Raw genomic sequence first — 21,890 nt, forward strand, 5'->3', positions numbered from 1 at the left:
ATGTTATGTCCTCCATCTCGGAAGCTCAATGAACTTTCCAATGGTTATGTACGCATTGTATATGCTAGCTGACAATGGAAAAGCAAAACCAGTGAGTTCCTAGTCCAGTGTGTGACCCAGTCTCAATCTGCTCTGTCCTTGAAGAGCTGAGCTGTTTCTCTCCCACCTACCATAGTGGGCCGCAGCTGTCCACACCGGGATCCTCAGAACGAAGAGCACTAGTGAGATGCAGAAGGCCTTGCCTTGGTGCCAGGGCTTCCGAAGGTCTTCCTTACACTCACATTCTTCTACATGGTTACTTCCCTGCTAGGCTTCTTCCCTTCTTCCCTGCCAGTCTCTCCCTACATCTCTTCATTGGTCTATTTATGTACCATATTTACATGGTTACCCCTTAGCACATGTTCTCTGCGCAGCTCATGCAATGAAGGCTAACATACACTGTCAAAAGACAATGCAATGCTTAAAACAGACCAACAACCTGACCTCACAGCTATCCTTGCTGGAGTGTCCCTGAGTGCAGTTCAAGGGCCCGCACTGTCTCTGCTGAGACAAAGTGGGACCCTCCTCCTGCAGTCCCCTCGCTTCATCTTCGTGCAGAGCAAACAGCTGACACCTGCTGCAAGCACAGTCTCACAGCCTTTAGGCAAGGAGATCAACACAGCACACACAGCAGGTCGCTGCCAGAGAGCTCACGCTGTCAGGCGTCTTCGTTGACGTTATGTCCTAATCTTGGCCTCCATTAACGAAATAGCCTTTGCTCGCCCTTCCCTTCCCTTCCCTTCCCTTCCCTTCCCTTCCCTTCCCTTCCCTCCCTTCCCTTCCCTTCCCTTCCCTTCCCTTCCCTCCCCTCCTTCTGTGAAGGCTGAACAAGTCCCTGCAATGTGCAGCCAATCCGAAGAGAAGAGAGTAGTTGTAGCAGAAAGCCAGAGCTCCGGTGAGCTCCCAGCTGTCTCCAGAGTCTTCAGCTGAGATGGCTGAAACACTGTGCAGATGAGCTGCTCCCTCAGCAGACCTCCCTCCCGCTTACCAACCTGTGCGAAATGGAGAGCGCCTTTGTCATTATCCACGATGAGTGGCGCCACTCACTTCCCCTCCTTGCGCCGCTTTCTGATGATATTTCTCCCATTCATTTCAAATATATTGCACACTGACCCCTGCTCCGCTCTCCAGGAGTGCTCACATTCCCTTGAAAGGGGAAATTGTCTCACCATTTCAAGAAATTGTGCAATCCCTTTGTCAGGGCCAAAGCATGCATCTCCCCTGCTTTAAAAAGGGCACTAATTCTTTTCTCCTGCGGCAAGCCGACTCTTCTGCTTCCCATTAAATTATGTCTGGAATCAGTGAACAACCCCAGAAAGTCTCAAGGGCAGTGAGGGCACCCTTTGACACTGTCCTGGGAAGCCCTAAAAAGAGTTGCTGTGAGCTGAGACATTTAATTGGTGTTATTTTTTCTTACTGCTATTTTTTCTCTTTGTACACAGAGGAATTCCTGTAACTATGACATTGTTTGGATGTGGGTTCTGGGCTATTTTCCAGAAATAATAGGCAAAAAAGGCATAAAACAGCGTGTCATGCTTCCTTTGCTTCCTCAATTATATTTTCAACTCTAATTTTCTTGTTCGCTTCCTAAGTTTACATTCCAGGATTTCCCCATGCAATAGGCTGCACGCTTCTCAGGGTCAACATTATATTGCTTTGGGGTTCTTATCAAGCACTGTGTAGTTATTTGCACTAGAAATTGTTACTATTAAAAACAGTTGTATTCGTGGGACCTTGAGCCCCAGAAAAATTAATATACATGGAAGAACAAGGCATCAGCAATTGATTCCTGCAATAGCCTTGTTCCTCTGACAGCTCCCTGCTGAGGAGAGGAATGAGACGGGGTCACACTAGGAATATCTTAGCTTTGCTTTTGCATTGTTAAACAGCGTATAGGATGCTCTTAAAACCACTGGTAGCATGCCAGCTGCAGCAGAAAGTTCAGCAAGGCCTCCGAGAGAGAGAAAATAAGATTCTGCATCAAACAGGCTGTGGTGGGCATACAATCTTCCTTGCTGCTTTTCGAGACTAGACGATCGCCTGGTTGATAGAAAGCAGAAGTGCAAAAATTCTCCAGGATTCCACTTTTAGTCCATCCACAACCGTCTAGAGCAGGGATGGAGGCTTTCGGCAATACTTTCCAGCTCCATTTCACACATGAAACAGCCTACCCCAACTTGATACTTTGCAGATGTGCTGGACCACAACTACCATGTTCCCCAGCCAGAATGACCATTGGGAACTGTAGCACCACACATCTGGAGGGCACCACGGTGGGAAAGGATGCTCTGGGACCTTTCACCAGATCCTTCATTGGTGAAAGAATGGAGATGCCTGCATCTTTCTGGAGATCAAAGTGCTGCTTTAACTCACTCCCTCAAAGTAAAAACGTAAACCTGCCCTACTGGGCACATGGTCACCTCCCAGGTCTCCCGGGTGCATGCAGGTATCTTTCTGATCACAGCTGACAGGCACTGGGGTATCCTCTGTAAGGATGTGCATCTTTCATTCCAGTCATGATGCTCTTCGGTCACATTAAAATTGAGTGATCCGCAGGAAAATGTGGAGTGTCTGTGCAGGAATTTATGCAGACAGCACATCAGGGGCATCAATATTAGTCAATCATCTTGACTAATGGGCAGTACAGAAATTAATTAAACAAACGAAGATTAGGGTAGCAGTGAGTTTTCAGTCATGGAAGCTAGAACATCTATGGATGAGCACCCTCTTCCTGAGCTTCCCAACAGTTTTAAAACAAGGCAAAGCAACCTTTTAAACTGTTGGGAAGCTCAGCAAGAGGGTGCTCATCTATGAAAGCGCTCCTGGCCTTTCCAATGTGCTGGCTCACCACGTGTACAGCCGCCCCATGTCGATGGTGGGGGGGGGGGGGCGGATGGGGTTCTCCCTCCCTGATTCCAGCCATGGGAACTGTTGGAAGCACCATGTCATCTTGGCCTCATGGAGTCTGGCTTTTTGACATTTGCCAACCGGGGGCTATCTCCCAATTTCTGCTGCACCTGCAATGCATATTGGATCTATTGCTTTGGCAGCTGGGTGGCCTGACTAAGATTTTTGTTACACCGCAGCCTCCTCCTAGTAATTGGTAACCCAAACATCATCTGAGCAGCCCCCTCAGTCACCCATAAACTACCCAGCACTGGGAGACGAATGACATCTCTGCCGCTCCACACCTTCTGCAGGTAAAGGCCGGTACTCTATCCCCCTTCCCAAGCATTCTTGCCTTCCTGCCAGGAGGGCCACTGGCTGACACCCCTCACCAAATGCAGGAAGGATGGCACCGGGCCCAGTTTGAATCGTCTCTCTTTGATCATCTCCATCCACCAGGAGGCTCTAGCAGGTACAAGGACCTGGCATCATTTATCGGGTTTGCTTACTCACTGCAGATCACAGCTAGACCAGGATTCCTTTGTTTTCTTCTCACTACTCTTCTTCCTTTTACTCTACTCTTGCCCTTTGATAAAGTTGCTTACTTGGATTGCTGTTCTTCAACCTTTAGGAGGTTCTTCGGACCCCTCGTGCCACTCCAGTGCCGTGTGGACCATTTTTGGTTATGCTTGCGGAGCACCAAGGCAGGCACTGAGCAAGTGGGAGGGGACTGGGGCCTTATTCATTTATTTGACTTGCATGCCGCCCCATCAGCCATACTCTCTGGGTGGCTCACGACTTATGTGCTGGCCAGCATAGAGTGAGCCGAGCTTCTTCTCCATGTGAACTACCTGATTAGCAGCGGCGGTGGTAGCAGGTAGAGAGTACAAAGGGGTGCACAGTCTGGTGTCCTACTCTGGTGAGCTGTTGTCATTGCATGGATTCCTGACAACCCCCTTTTCTGTTCCCTGAACAAGTGCTGAGAGAGGGAAGCTGCTTTTGGGAGGTAGGGCTCCCAAACTTCGATCTCCCTTTCAGCTCAGGTCTAGTCAATACCTCAGGAATGTGGGAGTATAATAGTGGGAACACACTCAACAAATCTCTCTCATGCATGCTGAATTCAAGACAGTATATATCTTCTACTTGAGCATATGATGCCCAGATTCTGCCCATCTGTTTATCCTTCCTTCCTTCTTTCCTTCCTTCATTTGTTTTTAACTAGGACTGGACAGAAGAGCAGCCAAGCAGATCCTCGCAGTTTTGAGCGCCTCTGCTTTCCCACTGTTGCATTTAGTATGCAGAACAGCAAGAGGGCTTCCTGACAACAAGGTATGAAGATAATGGATGAGATCTCCCAGTTAACAAAGCAAGTTTCACCAGGAGTCAGTGCAAGGACCACTGGGCACGTTAAGATAATATGGTGTATTTGAAGCTTGATAAAGCATATAATACAAATTCTCAGGAGATCTTCTCAAAGTTAATTCAGGCTGGCCTAATACAGCAGCATCATGTGAAATGCAAAACCCTATCATCTTACTGTGATGCATCAAAGCAATGCACAAACTTTGGTCGGTGACAGAGCTTGCTGGGATCATTGGGGGTTCAGCCTGATATGATAATGGCTGCATTAGTAAACCTGCTGATAAGTTATACTTAAAGAACACCAGCAATTTAGGAGAAGCTACAAACACGAATCGTGCTGGAAAAGCAATAGAAAAGGATATGGGGAGTAATAGAGCAAACTTGATTGCCAGACCATCATTTCAGCAAAAAGAATTGAGCTTGCCCCAGAAAGATAATTCCTACAGTTTGGAGCAAGACACCATTCAGTCTGGTGCTGCATGGACAAATACTAGTCATACCAATGTAGTCAAGGTCCCTTAATATGTGAATGCATTGAACTTTTAAACCTCCTTCTCATAGTCTTCCTCCCTTTTTACACACTGCTCTCATTTGTTACTGGCCGCCTCCTAACTGGGCCAGTGCCCTCTTGTGGAAGGGTCCTGGGGTGCTTCTCAAGGATGAGCTCCAGCAACCGAGGCTCCTTGCAGAACACCTCCCTGGTTTCTCAGTCTCATTCTCTCCAGGGCTCCAAATCTCATGCTCACAATGCTGCTTCAGAAGTTCCACAATGCCACTTATTTATGCATTATGTTCATATCCTGCCTTTATTCCTGCAAGGAACCCAAGATGGTTTACACAGTCCTCTTCTTTTCCATTTAAACCTCACAACAACAGCCCTGTGAGAGTCAGTGACTGGCTGAGTGGGAGCCAGAATCTAAAGCTCCCCAGTCCTGGGCCAGCACTCTAACCACTGTGCCACACAGCCTATCTGTACAGCTGATACTGCAGCCACAGATCCATGGCATCCCTTGAAATTATCCAAACCATCCTTCAGCTCTGTAGTCAGGGTGGGGCCAGTGAGTGCACTGCCCCACCTACAGCAGTTCTTTGCCCCACTTAGGACTCCAGGAGATTGAATCATTTATTTTTAATGGATGACATTTCAGGCTGGGCAGGGAACCTCTTTCTACCTGATGGCTGGATTCAGTTTTTGAGAAGCACCTGCTTTCAGGCCTACTTTCTGATTTCCCCCTAAATATGTGAGGTCTTTTCAGGGTCTCTGGACAGAAAGTTCCATACAGAAACCAGCAAAACTTTTTAAATTGTTTTCTACAATTAGGTTCCAATTACTGAGTTAGTCCTTGACATTGCAACCCATTAAAAAGGACCCAGTAGCTTCATTCTTATCCCGGTCTGCATCCTTTCTAAGGGACAGTTTATATCGTGGGTGATTTTGTGGTGACCTTAACAGAGGTGTGAGCAAGCAGAGGTCTTCAAGCCAATTTCATGCAAGCCTCGGTCTCATTTCAAGGGCCCTGTACCTGTGATGGGTTTAGACCTCAGCAAGAGCAAGCTCTCCTTTCTGTGGCAGCCTGCAGGACAGGAAGGAAGAAGGAGAGGGAGGAAAAGGGCCAGCAGAAAGGGAGGAGGGTTCATCCAGCCACTCTGGGCTATGATCCTGCTCCCTGCTGGCTCTGCATGCCCTTGGTTGCCTCCAGGGTAGAATGCTGCCCTGCCTTGCTGTGAAGTGGCTGATTTGTCATGCAAATTGCTCCCATATGCAGAGAAAGTCCATGTGGTCAGGCAAGGCTTCCTAGTTTTGGAATGCCTATCTGATCAGCAGTTCCATGCGGTGGAGGGAAGATGGAGACAAGCCCTCATTCAAAAGTGTTTCGAAACAGTGGCTTCCAGATGAGCTGGTCTCTCAAGCAAAATCCAGTCCCCTTATTATCCTCCATGTTGTTGTTTTTGCTGTTGCTATGATTATTACTATATAAAGAGGCTATACATTCCCGGGAGGAGTTAACCTGCAACTTGATTGTGTTCCGTGATTTATGTGGGCTTGGCAGGGCAAAAGTGTGCGCTCCATATGAGGAACAGGAGGCTGGAAATCATGAATATTTCATCCTGCTCTCCCACCCTGAGCTCTCCTCCCCCCAATCTCATGATCTGCTTCATTAGCTGCTCGGCCTGGACGAGATAGGTAATAAAACTAATTGCCATTTCTAATCCACTGATGTCAGTGCAGTGAAATTATTCCACTGATGTGGTTCTCCACTTCCATACATTTATGTCGGTAACAAGTCTATATAGGGCCGTGCTGGAATGTGTTGTTAAAAGAAACAGTGTTGGTTAGGCAGGCAGGGAGGAGCACTGTGAGACCTCAACAAGAGCGAGAGAGGGATGGTGCACCATTGTGGTAGTTTTGTGTGGCGAAGTCCATTTGCACTCTATTCAAGAGAGAGCTGCCTCCCAAGAGTCAACAATCAAACCCTTAGAACATCTCTCATCAGCAGACAGACTTTCAAATTCAAGTGAACTCTTATAAGGAGATGAGTTTGACTCAGGCAAGGTTAACTCCGTGTCTCTTACAATTGCTGAGTTAGATGGAATTAGGTTCTTTACACAACAATATTAACTTGAGTTTCAAATAGAAACACACCTTTCCAGGCTTATAGTCTGCCTGAAAGGCAATAAAAGTTAAGCTTCTATGTCACTTTTGATTAGGTTCCTAAGTGACTTAATGGAGAATTTTTCTACGCATATTAAGGTTCTCAAAGCTAGCATGTCCTGGAGACTTAACAATCTTGATATTAAAGCAGTCATTAAAGGGAGACCAAGAGTGGTACTTCCTAGTGTTAAGCGAACAGGGCAGGGAGGGGGGATTTGAGCTCTCCTCCCCCCACGGTTGGAAGAAAGTGAGGCAGGAGGTGGGATGTGAGCTCACTGGCCATTTGTACACAGAGAGGCTTTGCGGCAGAGCTGGCATGGCACGGGGGCCACCTCAGCAGTGGACAGCCAGGGCCATCACTGCTGCCTGCGCCCATTTGTCCCACTGGCCTGCCCTGTGCCTGAACAGCAGCAGCAGCAGCAGCAGCAGCAGCAGCAGCAGCAGCAGCAGCAGCAGGACTGCAGAAACACAACCAATGCAAATGAGGCTCGGGCTGCTGGCCAGGCTGGGGGGAAAGGGCCGCGGAGCCCTCCGTGCAGATTCCCCCATGTACACGAGCAACACTGTGGGCCAGCTGATCCCAGCACGCAGTGTGAATAGGTGCAAGCACGCACGGGCTCGCGGAACAGGCCTGGAATTAGCCAGAATCGTTTTATCACGATTTCATGAATGAACATGACGAATGCACGGCCTTGTCTCCATTCAAGGGGTCACTCAGAAAGGGGGACTGCCCTCTGCATGGACTACACGCCTTTCACATATGTGATATATGGCAGTCTTCCCCAGGCCGCTGCCCTCCAGAAGTGCCAAATGCCCAGCATTCCTGAGCCTTGGCTGTGGCTAAAGGGAACTGAAGTCCAAAACATCTGCAGAGCATCAGCTTTATATACAGGTTCGGTGCCTTAAGAAAAGCTACAGCTGCTCCTTTGCACATTTTCTTCCCCTTGAGGGCTCTGGGGGATGCTGGCATTTGCTATCCCGATTCTTGCCCTGCTTTCATGGCCATACCTACTGTGCCATGAAGAATGCTAATGGAAAGTTGCTTTCAAACATTTGAGTAGACAGTTGGTCTTTCAGAGTACATTTTGACACAACTTTCAAAGAGCCTCTTTCACCTGCCTGCAAAGCTCCCTCCAACTCAAGATCATGCAGAGACAGACAAATCCTTTGCCGGCCCCCAGTTGCCACGCAGGACAAGAGCAGCTTTCTCCTGCCACCTTCTCATGGCAATACCAAGACAATCCTTAGAGGGCAACAAGGAATTCAAAGTTCCCAGGGAAGACTCAAGGCCTGGCAATATCTGTTTCAGAGCTAATGAGGAGGCCTGGGTTTTCTCCCCACTGATGAGTCACACAGGGACAAAGCACTAATTGAGCTGGGAACAGGCAGCGGCACTAAGTGGTTCTGAAAACACCTCAGGCCGGCTCCCAGAGGTTGCTCCATCTGTCGGAAGCGTTTACACTGTGAAGGTTTTCCAGCGCGGAAAAACACAGTGATGGGTGAGGCAGGATGGAGTGCTTCAGCTCTCAAGTGCGCGTGAGATTTTAGGGCCCTAATGACCCCAACAAATCTCCTTTCCATACCCATGTGCATGGCAATCCACATCTTTCAATTGTTAGAAACTGCCAGATGGTAGGATGCGAGTGGTGGGGGACTACATGACTGTCTATTATCTTTCCTCACTAAAAAGCAAAAAATAAAAAAGGCAGCACACGGCCTGAAATTCCTTGGATGAGATGTCTCATGCTACCACCTGTAGGTGGAATCAGTCCTCTGCTTCCTTTTTTAATTTTATTTTTTTGCCTTCTCCTCTGGTCCAAGAGCTGAACTGTATCTGTTCTCTCTGTGATAGGCTGCTTACTTCACAGTTACTCCTCAAATGTGACTAGCAGCAGATAGAAACGCAGTGTAAGCAACACAGACCGATACTGCACCAGCAGAAACCAGATTACCTGTCCTGCAAATTATGCATATAATAAACTGTTCTGGGAGTGAGCATTTACTAAGGCAAGTTTCGTGCATTTCATTCCAAGGAAAGAAGCAAACATCACAGGGAACGAACAGGACAAGAGCAAAATAGCTTCTCAGATACACAGTCTTCATGGCAAGTCATCAACCCTGCACTGTGATACACCGGAGAGGCATTCTCAATACAGGGCTAGGCAAAATTGCTGCACCCCATCTAAATTAGAATGGCAATTTCACCTTTAAAGACCCAGAAAGAGACTGTTTTTCAAACAACTGCCCAGGCCGAAGCTATACTTGGAAACAGGGAAGGAAGGTTCAGCACAAGAATGTTAAAGGCAGAGGGAGATCAGCATCAGCTCTTCAAGATGCACACGGGCACAAGATCACTTAGGGGTGTGCAGCCCATCGTAAAAGTACCGCAGGTAACAGCGCCAGGATAGAAACCAATGGGTGGTTTGGTGCAGTGTCCCTCACAGTCCAGCGTAGGCCCTGTAGCAGCAGCAATTGTTGCTGTTGTTGTTTTCAGGGCTCTGAGAAACAGACCTTCACAAGACCACCAGCATTTGCTTGCAGACCCTCAATCAGACCCTCAATCAGCATCCACCCCCTTGGTCCTCTCCAGATGGGTCAAGCCGTAGGTCTCTTTATCCATAACCAGTTTTGAAACACGTGGGTTTTGGCAACACTGAGCTCAAGATCTGGCATTTGGTCCAGGCCTTTCTTCCTCCTCTGGCAGATATATTAGCAAGTTGCCCACTCCCCACTGCGGCCAACACCAAGCTAAAGCTTAAACAGCGCACTAGTGCCAGAAGTCTTCTGCTTCCCTACATGTGCAGCTACTGGGGCTATAGAGAGCTCTTTGCTCTCCTCTTGTTGCCATAGGGAAGCTCCGCCTTCCTTATCTGTAGCTTCTAAGTACCAGGATCAGCTCTAAATAGTCTTCTGGCTTCAAAGCTGTACTGCCAGCAAAGCTGAGACGCCACAGCACAATTAGAGGAATGGCTGGGGTCCTTTGGCGGGGTTAGCAGGCCGCACGGGCCCCCAGCCAAGCTGCATTTCCCCTGGGCCTCCAGCCTGAACTCGCTCATGCAAGAACTTGCTGCAGGGAAGCACCACCGCTCGCTCCGCTCGCCCTACTACCCCAGATCACTCAAGCCTGGGCCCAAACTAGCTTGGCTTCTTGGTGACCTTCCAATGGTGTTGGAATTGGGTGGGGAAAGGAGCAGATCTGATTAGGCTTGGTTAAAGATTTCCATCCTCAAGTGCATATGAATACAATTCCTGTACCTGTGTAATATGGGAAATTTGGACCGTTCACCTACGGAGTTGCCTTCAGTCTTAAAATGAAAAGCTCTGCAAAAAGGGGGAACTCACAGCCTTTGTAGATGTCTGTAGGTATCTGCACAGCAGCATACGAGTAGTTGACCTTAGTTTTAAAGTTGTCATCGTCGGTGAAGTCCAGCTTCAAGGAGTTGGATTTCTCCCTTTCGATTTCTTCACCCTCTGGATCATCCTGGGGAAAGAAAAAGAGACATGCCATAAAAATCCTGATCACTTTCTACAGAAGAGGCAGTGAGGCTCTATGGCAGGTAAGATGCAGTTGCCGAAATTAAGCAGGACCAAGGGAGAAGCAGGCCCCATACAGGGCACCAGAGGTACCGGGCTGCTACGGGCAGGTACACGGTTGGCCACCATGGACCAATCGGCAGCCACGTGGCTCACCCAACCACTTTAAGTGCGCATGTTGCCTTGCAGCTCCTCCCAGTAAGAACCAGGAGCTTCCTCCCTCCTGATCATTGCGGAGTGGTGGTCACTGCGTAGTAGGACTGGGTAGAAGGCCTCTAGATATTGCAGACTTCAACTCTCAGCATTGGCCATACCGCCAGGTACAGATGTGCATTCTGTGTGGAAAATCTGCCAGAACCCCTGGGCTTGGCTTCCAGACTCCAGGTCGCTTTGCAGTGGCCCTGAGTCCAAGTACATGGTGAACGTGCCCAGGGTTTGGGGGTGGGGGAGCTAGCCAGGAACTGAGCCCCACTCCCTGTGCAAGAAGCACCATTCCTCCACATCTGCTGCTGCAGCTGGCAGTAGTGAATGGGGAAGAAGGCTGGCTGCCGGGAATCGCATCTGGGCGAGGTTGCTGGTTGTACAACTGGGAGTCAGCAAGCATTTGCCATTTGCAGGCTTCCGCCTGGCTCAGCTCGCTTTGTAGGACCAGGCCAAGTGTGAGAGAAATTCTGTGGGTTCTGGAGGGGTGGATTAAAAAGGGTTCATCCCAACCATGCTGGCAGAGGCTTCTGGATTCTGCCCATCCCTGTTGTATAATACCTGCCATTCTGTTCCACTAGCTGCTGTTTCTGGCATGTACATGAGTCATGCTGGTGTTTCTAGACAACTCCCACCCCAGTTGGTTCCGGGCATCTTGGACATGTACACAGATCAGCAATTCCATTTGAACCTGTTTGACGGATGGGAGGATCCACCATAAATTCTCCTTAATGTGGTCAGTATTCCCGAGTACGCCAGTAGGTAGCCTTCTAGTGGGAGTCAATGGATCTCTAGGAAACTCTTTCTTCTCACAACAGTTGTGAGAAAAGGTGTGCAAGGTGATCCACACCACCACCACCAAAACAATAACAACAATAGGACCTGACGCTAAGAGACAATGCCTGGGTTCCTATAACAGTTGAAGCCTGGGGTGCTGTCCTCCCTGTTCCCAACCTCTGCAGGGTGGCTACAAAGCCGCCCCGTGAAGCGACGGCTTGCTCAGAGGACGCTTAACCCTCTGTGGCTTCCTACGTTGTCCAAACCTGGATGACATGCTAAGCTGTGGGCAAACCTCGCAACAAGAGAGTCGCTTGGGGAGAGCGGCAGAAAGCCCTGCTGCTCTGGCCATGTGGACCAGGGCTGGGGTCCTCTGTCACTGGGCTAGTCAGGGAGAAGCTGTGGGCGTCTGCAGCCATCTCTTCTTCCTCTCGCTCCTCCTCTGCTGCCCCTGTGCACTGCGCGCTGCCTTCCCAAGCCCTGGAATGTGGCTGAGCAGCAGCGGCGCCTGGCAATGCGAAGGAGCAAGCTGCCTCGTGCTGAGCTTCCCGCTGGGGAAATCCAGTGTGAGGCAGGGCATCCCACTGCCTGGGACACTGTGGCAGCTGCCCCACAGTGCTGCTGGGGCACTTTGGGGCAGCTGTCTTCCCTGCTCCATTCTCCCCAGTGCTCACCTGGCGTCCCATGGGGTGCTGGCAGCAGGATGGAGGGGAAAAGAGATGCTTTGGCACCCCGACTGTGGGTGAGGCCCAGGCTAACCTTAAGCTCAGAGTGGCTACATGGTGTCAGGCAAACTCACCCAGTGGCTTGCCCAGAATGCACTTGGCTGCATTGGGTTTGAGGTAGACACATTCAACTCATAGTTCAGGCTCTTTAATCACGATATAATGCAGCAGGGGTAGAGTGTTTTGTCACAGCCCATGGTCCTGCCCCTTCCCCCAGGGAGTGTGTTGCTGAGAAACTGGGATGTTTATTCCCGAGCCCTCCTCAGGTAAACTCCATAGCAACAGCAGGAACGGCAGGAGCCATGGCTAGAAAGCGCTGGGACTGGAATAGCTGCAGATCTGCTGCATCAGGCAGAGGTGGCTTGCAAAGCAAACTGGTTGAGAAGATGCTGATTCCGGAGCTCATTTCGTGGCTCTGTTTAACCTTGCCTCTCTGTTTTCAGCATCTCGGCAGGTATTAAATCAGACAAAACCCCCTTGAAAATCAATTAGCAGCAAAAGGCGACTATCAAAGAACAAATTAAAACGGAGTGGAGCTTAGTGCTCTGTCAATAAGCAATGCAAACAATATTTAATTATGGCAGAGAGAGAGATGGAAAACTCCCCGCTGCTGAGATGGGAATATGAGCCTGCTCTCCCACACCCAGTTCTCTCCCCGCTCCCTTGTACAGACTGCCACAGCTCTGGCAGTCGAACTGAGAGAAGGGCTCATTTCTTCTCGAGAAGGAGATTTAATCTGTCTGCAGATGCAAAACATGTTTCCCTCCTGCGGCTTCAGAACAGAGACATCTCAGTTGTCCGGTACAGGGAGGGAGGGGTGCCGTTGGGAACATGAGGATTGCCAAGTGTGGCCCCCTCTTTTCCGGGATGTTCATCTCTCTGAGCAAAAGCCTTCAGGGGGGAAAGTGGTTTGTGGGAGGAACTCCCATAGAAAAGCATCCAGTGGTGGAGATGCTCAGCACCTCTTCTCCGGCCAGCTCTCCACCAAACAGCTTCTGAACTTGTGATCTCCGTAAACCAGGGTGAGCAATGCGTGCCCTTCCAGATGTTTTATCCTACAACCCCCATCAGTCCCAACCAGTATAGTCAATGATGAGGCATTATCAGGGTTGTAGGACAAAGCATCTGAGGGTCACAGATGGCCCACCCTACCAACACTGGCATTTCATTTACACTTGTTAGGTGTGACGGAGGCAGGGATGGCTCTACAAGTAATTCAGTAACTCCATACAAAGACAGGTGCTCAAGCCCGGGGTGGGCCAGTGAGCACCTTGGCAGCCTGACTCGGTGGGTTGCAAGCTGTTGCATAACTTGCTTCAAGAAGCCACGTTAGTAAAGGTTCTCTTTCACATCTCCTTAACAATGCACAGGGAGACTGCCCTGTATTTCAAAGAGGGTATTTCAAAGGCCTGCTGACCTTTCTAATGTTAAGACGGACCGCGTCTCACAATATTGTACAGGGGAAGTGTCCTTTTATCTTTTTATGATTTAATGCATCTGGAAATACTGGAGTGTAATGCAGGATGAGAAGAGGGGGAGGAGAAGTAGCAGCAGCAGCTGCTACAGCAGCGATAGCAGCACAAACTCGTCCATTAGCACCGGATAGTTCAATGGTATCCCTTGTGCCCACCCGCAGTTATTTTTCCATCTTGGAGAATGCCCTTACCTGGGATTGCATGCATACCTGCAAACCCTTCTATGAACCTGGGGCGTTCATGAAGAAGGCCACTGTGGCACATGCAGAGGCACAACTGAGGTTTGCTCCTTTGCGACTCCCCTGTCCTCCGGCTGGGACCCAGCCAGCTGGAGGAGAGCTGTGATGGCAGCCATGGCTACCCTGGCATCCAGCAGGTGGCGCCTGGGACTGAGAGCCCGTTCGGGAGGATGCAGGAAGAGCCTGGCCCAGGAACAGGGGAAAGGTGTGAGCGGAGATCAAACTCTGGCCTCAGTGGGCCTGTGGCAAGGCACATCTGGTTTGGTCTAGTGCTTGTGATTGTCTACATGGGCTCCTGCTGGGAATGAAAGGGAGAGCTATTCTTGGCATAAATGCCGAGGTCGGGTGGATATGGACTCATTATTTGTTGTAAGCCATCCTGAGACAATTGTTGTAAAGGATGGCATATAAATGGTATAAACAAACAAACAAACAAACAAACCAGGTGAGGAGGGGTCCTGGAAACTAGGAAGCTCGGATGTTGAAATGGAAGAAGTGGAGGGGCTTGTCTCAAGGGCACCTTGCAAGCTGTTCAAGTGGATGCTGAGCACAGTCCGGATTTACAGCTGCAGGGAGGGAGAGTGGGAGAAGAACTCCTGCAACCAGCTGAGCCTGGCACGACTCTTGATCCCATGGTGCAGTGCTGGGAGAGAAGGGCTGACCAGCTAGAGAGGAGATGGACAGAAAAGAGAGGCTTGCCCACTTCCAAAAAAGACATTCCAGAGGGAACGGACCCAGGGATACTCAAACGGAGAACCCAGGAAGTTGTTGTTAGATTAGGTTCAATGAATCACTCTGTGCAGGCTCAGAGACTCATTCTTTCTTGGATGTGCTTATTGGAAGTGCACTGGATAATAAAGAGGTTTTGCCAAAGAACAGTCTGCATTTTGGAGAGTATGAAGGGGGGACCTAGCTTGTGACAGCTTGATCCCAGGATCATGGCTTCCATGGTTCTGGTATGCAACTACTAGTAAAATAAAGAGCCACTCCAGACTCATAAAGAAGGAGCAGGCAACGCAAGCAGGGAATGATGCACTTTGGAATTGAATTCCAGATGTCGTGGCTGCAGGGACACATGCCAATAGCAGGAGGACTGCGCAGTGAGTCTGGAAAGCACAACAACACTGAAACCACTTGGTCGGCTGTCAGGGAGATCATAGTAGAATACTATGGACTGTGGTAACCATGCAGGATTGCTTGTCATGTTGCGTGAGCCCAACTCCCTGTCAAATTATCCAAGTGTGAATGTGCCCATTGACAGAAAACCGTTTCCCTGATTCCGATAAAAAATAGTGCTCCCCTCTGAATCTGGGCCACTCATTCCTCTCATTTCAGGTCTGCCTCCTCCTTCCCATTTCACTTCCCAGTGTCTCTGGACATGGGCTAAGGATCCTGAAAATGCAAGTAGGCAGGTGAGTCTCCTGGAACATCTGTCAGCTTGTTGTCACCTTCAAACAGTTCCAAAATGAATGTCTTCCTCTTCCAAAAGCGCTGCTCCCGCCCTAGCATATGGCGTTTAACAAAGGGCCCACTTGCTGTATTCTTTAAAAGGGCATTTACTCATCTGCCTGGGTGCAACAGTAAGGCCTGAAGGACTAGTTTTACCTCCACGGCCTCTGAAAAGGTAGGTGTTACATTTCCTCCCAGTCTTCTGGTATAGATGCTGAGTTTAGTGAGAAGGTTATATACTGCAGTTAGTTGTTTTGCAATTTCATATCTGAGTTCCTTCAGAGCTCTCAGATGAATGCCATCTGGTCCTAGTGACATATTACTCTTTCATTTGCTATAAAATGCTTCTTCTGACACAGCAATTTATGACAATTTCTTTGCTGCTGGTATCTCCCTGATGTCATCTGCAGTGAAGATTGATGCAGGATTTCCTGTACCAGAGGTTCTCAGTATTGACCATAACTTTCTTTAATATGCTTTTACTCTGTAATGGTCTAATGGCTTCAGCCAATTTTGAGCAGACTTTGGTTTTGATCTACCTTGGGAAGCGTGATGGGAGAAAGCATATGGGTTTCTGGTAGCAGCCTTGAAATGTGCTTGGCCTTTCCTGGTCCTTACTAGTGACACACATTTGCAACAGTTTGCCCTTGCAACAGAGGGCAATCCTAGGGGATCGTTGCTTGATTCTCAAAGGGGCTGAGACCAGGGCCCTCGGCCTATGCTATGCCCAGCTGGCAAGAGCCTGGCAGTGCAGGAAGAGGAGGCAAAAACACCTCCTGTCTCTCCTTCTCTTCACATGCACAGCTGGACGGGTTGGGAAGCTCATCTGGCTGACTTGCCATTTTGTGGACAAGAGAGGAGTTGGGGATGCTTGAGACTCCTGCAAATCTGTGCTCACCAGCTACCTCATTCCCCTCTCTCTGCCTTCCCTTGCAACGATACAGCTGCAAGGTTTTTAAACAGGCCTTCCACAGGGGTTGGGGCTGTGGTGCAGGGAGAGCCCCACAATCAGATCTCTGCCTTTGCGGCTGCTGCTAAGATGAGCCCTGCCACACCAGAGCGCCGAGTGCCACGTTCCCCTCACTCCGTGGCCAGCCCCAGGCAGGGCACGAGGGCAGTGGCACCCTCCTGCCCACGTCCTCCAGCAGCTGGTGTGCACAGGCATAGCAGCTCTGGCACGGCGGTCGCACACGGCCGTCCGGTTTAGGCTGTATCTCTATCTATCATTGCAGATGAGATCTGCACCATCCACAGGCTCCCCAGACACTGCCGGGGAGCCATCGGATTACTCTCTTAGTCATTCATCCTTATGTATGAAGTCTCTTCTAAAACATGAGCTCACCAGCCTATGGCAGCCACATTTCACTACAGTTGCTTCTTGCCGAAATTCTTCCGGACTGTTTACAGGCATCTTTGAAATTGGAGGCGAGTGCTTATTTAGGTGTTGGGTTGCATGTATTTGTACCGTTCCTTCACAGCATGTAATCATCGTGCCTCTGAAATGGCTCCTTTTCAGTGTTTACCTCTTGTGGCATGCAAGCTTTTGGAGAATGTATTGGAGAAGGCTTTTATCTGTGACACTGAAGGCTAGAAATATTTTCTGCACAATTAATAGCCAAAAATTCCCTAGTGAAAGGGTCCTTCTGCACATCAAAAATGGAGATGCCATCTGCAGATGACCTACACGTCTCAGCTATACTAGCTAGAATTTTAAGAAAGCGACTAAAATGATAACCTATGGCAGAGTGGGGAGGGATTACTGTATGTAAGCTTGTTTTCTGCTTTTGCTCAGCAGTTGATAGTGTTAAGATTTGGACTGAAGAAATATAGTGGGACAGTGTTTGTATATCAATTACTTCTTTTGAAGTAATCCTCAAAAAACCCGGGGAGAAAACTTCAATTCTTGACAGAACATCTGCAAGCTTTCATCTGCACCTACCCTGTTCTGGGACATACATTAAAAAATCTTGCTACAGGACCTGAGGAATAGAAAAGAACATGAATTTTACTTGCCTCTTTGTTTTCAGTACTTTCATGCTTTACTATTACATGTGTAAAACTGGAATCATGAGGACTAGAAACATAGTGGTGGGGATTACTGGGACTTTACGAAATGCTAATGACTACTGGATCAGAAGGGGCATCCTCTTGTACGATGAAACATCTTATTAGGAGCACAGGATACTCCTTCATCTACTTACTGGTTCATCTAGAAACGTAGAAACAGAGTGAGTCAGAACGGGTCTCCCAGGCCATCTAGTCTGACCACTGGCTCCAGTCGGCTCCGCTCATGACATGCCTACCATGTGCATGTCCAGCCTATCCTTGAACACCCGCACCAAAGGGGCCTCAATGACCTCTTGTGGAAGCCCATTCCACACCCTCGGGGTCCTGTCAGGAAGTGCTTCCTGGCATTTAAACGGAACCTGGGTTCCCTGGGCTTTGCTCCGTTGGAGCGCATCCTGCCTTCCTCTGCAGGGGAGAACAGGTCTCTACCCACCTCCATGTGACATCCCCTCACATACCTGTATGTTGCCAACAGATCCCATCTGAGTCTCCTCTTCTCCAAGCTGAAGAGACCCAGTTCCCTCAGTCTCACCTCATACGGCATCCCCTGCAAACCGGCCACCATCCTTGTGGCCCTGCGCTGCACTGACTCTAACCTGGCTATATCCCTCCTGTAATGAGGGGCCCAAAACTGAGCACAGTACTCCAGTTGCGGGCGCACCAGAGTCTACTCACTGCCTCGCAGTGACTCCTCAGACTTCCAGGCAGGGTCTTTCCCAGTTCCACCAGGGGATGCCAGGGACTGAACCGAGGACCCTTGGCATGGAGCGCACATGCTGCACCCTGAGTTATGGGCCTCCTCGCTATGAAGCAGCATGGTCACACAGCAACCGTGAGTTGGACCCCGGCGGACCACAACATGTGACTATGTTCGCTCTGGCAAGCTGTAAATTGCCCAGGCCTGATTTAGATTTTGAGAAGGGGGCAGGGACCTGCTTATGATTATTTTTTATCTATGCACCATGCCCAGTATGTGTCAAAAGAGACATTTTGCAAATACTGGGTAATTATAACTTAGCAATAAAATGGCCAAGGCCCTCTTTGCTGACAGAAAACAAGGCTGATACTGTGCTGTACGTGGGTGTCATGTCTATCAATGCTGCTTGTCATAAACCGAAATCACAAACGATATTGATGGTATGGAAGCAAAGCGTAATTTTGGGCCCATGAAATATGACTAGGAGCTCCCGGCAGAGGTCCTCTTCCTGGCAGAAGTCCTCTTCCTCCTCACACCCAACAAGCCAGAGTCCTGCTTGGTGCCAGAATGAAATTGTCCCTCCTCACCATCATCATCATCATCATCATCATCACACGAGGCAGTCGTGCTAGGCGATCCTGGGCCAGCATAACGCTGTGGCCCAGAGCACAGCCTGGTTATGGGAAGCCCTGGACTCACCCGAGTTCTGGCCCTCTGTTGTGAGAAAAGGCAGCATTCCTTTCATGCTGGTTTCCCTTGCACAGCTCCCTGCTTTATGGCAATCTGCTGCGTGAGACTTCAAGAGGTTTCCAAGGCAATTTGGCTGGCATCTTATTCCTTTCTACACATCATATCTTCCCTGTACCAGCACATCTCTTGAGAAACTGGAGTGTGGTATTTGCAACATCCAAGCATTTGAGAGTTAGCTTCCTGCTAGGCTTTGCTAGTGCCAAAGATCCAACCAAACTGCCATAGAGCTGAGAGAGAGAGAAGAGACAAATAGACCGAGGTCCAGCTTATGAGCCCATAAGCTAAAATACTCATCTACTTTGCGCAAGCTTCTCCCCTTTCTTCCAACCACTGCAACCTTGCTGAAGCAGGCATGCCAAAAGGGACACTAGAAACAGAGGCCATGCCTGCATGACACAGCCTCTGTTTCCAATCTGCTCCAAGATCATTTCACACCTGATGGTTATTTCTGATTGCAACTGCAACTCACAGATGTACTGGAGACCACAGAAGCAGGTCTGAAGTCAGAGCTTTCAGAGAATGTAACAATTGCTTTGTTTGACAAGACAGAAAGTCTACCTAGCCTCCTACGATGGCTGGACAGACACCATCTCAGGCTAATACGCATGATGGAAAGGAAGAGGAAGAATAAGAACGCCGATGGACCTCCAAATCTATAAACAAACAAACAGAATAGGACTACATAGGCTGATGGGGGTACATTTCAGAAACATGACAGTTAAAAGAAAGTGAACTGCTCCTTTACCATATTGTTGCGGAGCTACTCCAGAGTGCCATAGGAGAGGATGCAATGCAACAAGAGTCTCAAGGAACTAACCATACCACAGAACCCTCTAGGAGGGTCAAACGCACCATTCAGAATCTCTGAGACAAGCATTGGCCCACTTCCCATGTTATGATAACACAGAGGTCTGGGGGGGACTCTATCTTATTATTTACAAGATTGTTCCCATTCTAAGTGGGAGTCCCTAACTAACCTATAGACCTTCTGTCCATAGTTTCTTTATTTTGACATATGAACCAGAAACCCTGGCTTGTTTTTCGCCTTCCACCACTGAGCTATAACTTACAGTTTGTTGTTAGGATATTTCTCTGGCTTGTCAGGAAAGAGACAAGTCAGGTTTCTTGTTCGCACACCAGGCTAAGCAAACCATGGATGGAAGGTCCATGGGTTGTTTAGCCCAGGATGACTGTGCAATGGTATGAACATACTGCTCACAAACAATAAGGCAGGGTTCTCTGATTTATCATGGTATGTGAACTGGGCTACTCTTCTGGAATTAAATGCAAGAAACAACAAGAAAGGAAGGCACTGGCATTTCTCAAAACAGATAAGAAATTATTCTCAGGTGCCTGGAAAAAAATCTGTTTGGCTTCAAATAAGATTGTGGACAAAAGAAATGCTTTTTCAGGCAGCTGAGAATATTTTCTTTTCTCCTCCTGGAATTAAATGCATCATTGCTCAGTGACAGACACATACACCTAATGAGGAAATACTTTAGGGAAGCATATTTGTATTGTCCAGTGCCAGTTAGCAACAGCACACTTACTCACAATGTGCACAAAATGCTTCCTTGTAGCTGCTAATTTAAGGAATAGTAAATGAGCAGGGAAGAAGTGGGAAGCTTTTAAAGTTTCAGGTCTAGTAAAATATTCATAACAGTGGCATATTTTATGGAATTATACAGAAAATTGTTTCAAAATTAAACCTCTGTTGAATCAAAGTAATGAACAAAATTTACAGTGTTGAAATTGGTACACAGTAAGTATAAAAGCTGCATAATAAAAAGTAGAGGTTCCTTTTAAGTGCTGAAATGGAAGAGTAGGTATTCATTAAATGCATCCTCTGAACAATACTATCTGCATAAGCCGATGCCGTTGGTAAGTTAACCTACGAGGCACAATATTTCTCTATATAATTGTTCTTAATACTCAGAGACCTGATTTGCCTGGCGTGACAAGTTGTGGAAGTTGTAGCACTTACACGAACCCCTTTGCATATCCAGTTGTTGCTTGAGGTTGTCATGCCATGTAAACCTGACAAGAATGGGTCATGGGAAGGTTGAACAACCTTCACATAACCCAAGGGCTGTTCTAGGGTTATGCCAACATCCTTTAACCTTCACATAACCCATGTTTGCCAGGTTTACATGGTGTGACAATGCCCAAGTGGGAGCTGGAGATGCAAAGCGGTGGAGCATGCACCTCCACCGCACCATGGATGAAATAATCCACAACAGGCTGTTGTGCTGTGCCAGCTGGCTCACAGTACTAAATACAGAGAAGCAGGATTTATGCTGCTGCATTGTATAAAGGCATGCAAAGGTTATTTAATGATGGCTGAATCCCTTACGGGGTTTCAGTTGCTAAGGCAGGAGAGTAGCCGAGATGTGTGTGCCATGCCATGCCTCTCCTGCAGCCCCTGGATGATTTCCGATAATCATCCTTATTGGAAATAGTGCCGAATCAGCACATTCCCATCTTGCACTACCCATGTACACCTTATACCTGCATTCCTGAAATATGATGAACAGTGTTTGATCCGGAGGATGCTACAGAATTGGTGCAAAGCGGGACCATCTTTCTTCCAAACACTCGCTTAAAAATGCAACCCGAGGCATGTGTGGAAGGTTATTTGACTGTCATTCTGGCATCCACAAGAAGGCTAGTGGAACAGCACAAGGTAGCGGTCAGCATGCACAGATGTGGCAGCTGATAACCCCATCTCAGGATCAAGCCTTGGCCCCTCCAGATGGGGCTTGCCTGCAACCATCTCATCTGAAATGCTGGGCAGCATCAGCCAGTCAGTCTAGAGAGAACAGTGCTAGATAGATCAAGGTCTGCTTTGGTATAAGGCAGTTTCTGAAGTTGCATCCCAAGCAGCAAAATTAAAACCCTTATTTGACACACTGATAGAGATATTGGTTGGGTAAGGTATTTGTGCGCAGAAGGGCGTATGTCCACTGCTACTAATGAGTCATATCTTCCCTCTTCAAAATAAGCATTTAAACCCTTTGGTGCATACCATGTATAATG

General features: G+C 48.5%; 1 protein-coding gene across 2 annotated transcripts in view; it reads right to left on the reverse strand.

Annotated features, from left to right (window-relative positions):
• CACNA2D2 (calcium voltage-gated channel auxiliary subunit alpha2delta 2) overlaps window positions 1-21,890 on the reverse strand; it is a 658,873-nt gene that overhangs the window by 171,848 nt on the left and 465,135 nt on the right. For both annotated transcript variants that reach the window (XM_044451244.1, XM_044451243.1), the window contains exon 6: window positions 10,283-10,421. In XM_044451244.1, the coding sequence (XP_044307179.1) occupies window positions 10,283-10,421 (139 nt within the window). The remainder of the gene's footprint in view (window positions 1-10,282; window positions 10,422-21,890) is intronic.

This window comes from Varanus komodoensis, unplaced genomic scaffold, assembly GCF_004798865.1.
Source record: "Varanus komodoensis strain SLA01 unplaced genomic scaffold, ASM479886v1 scaffold6_2, whole genome shotgun sequence".
Classification (NCBI taxonomy): Eukaryota; Metazoa; Chordata; class Lepidosauria; order Squamata; family Varanidae; genus Varanus; species Varanus komodoensis.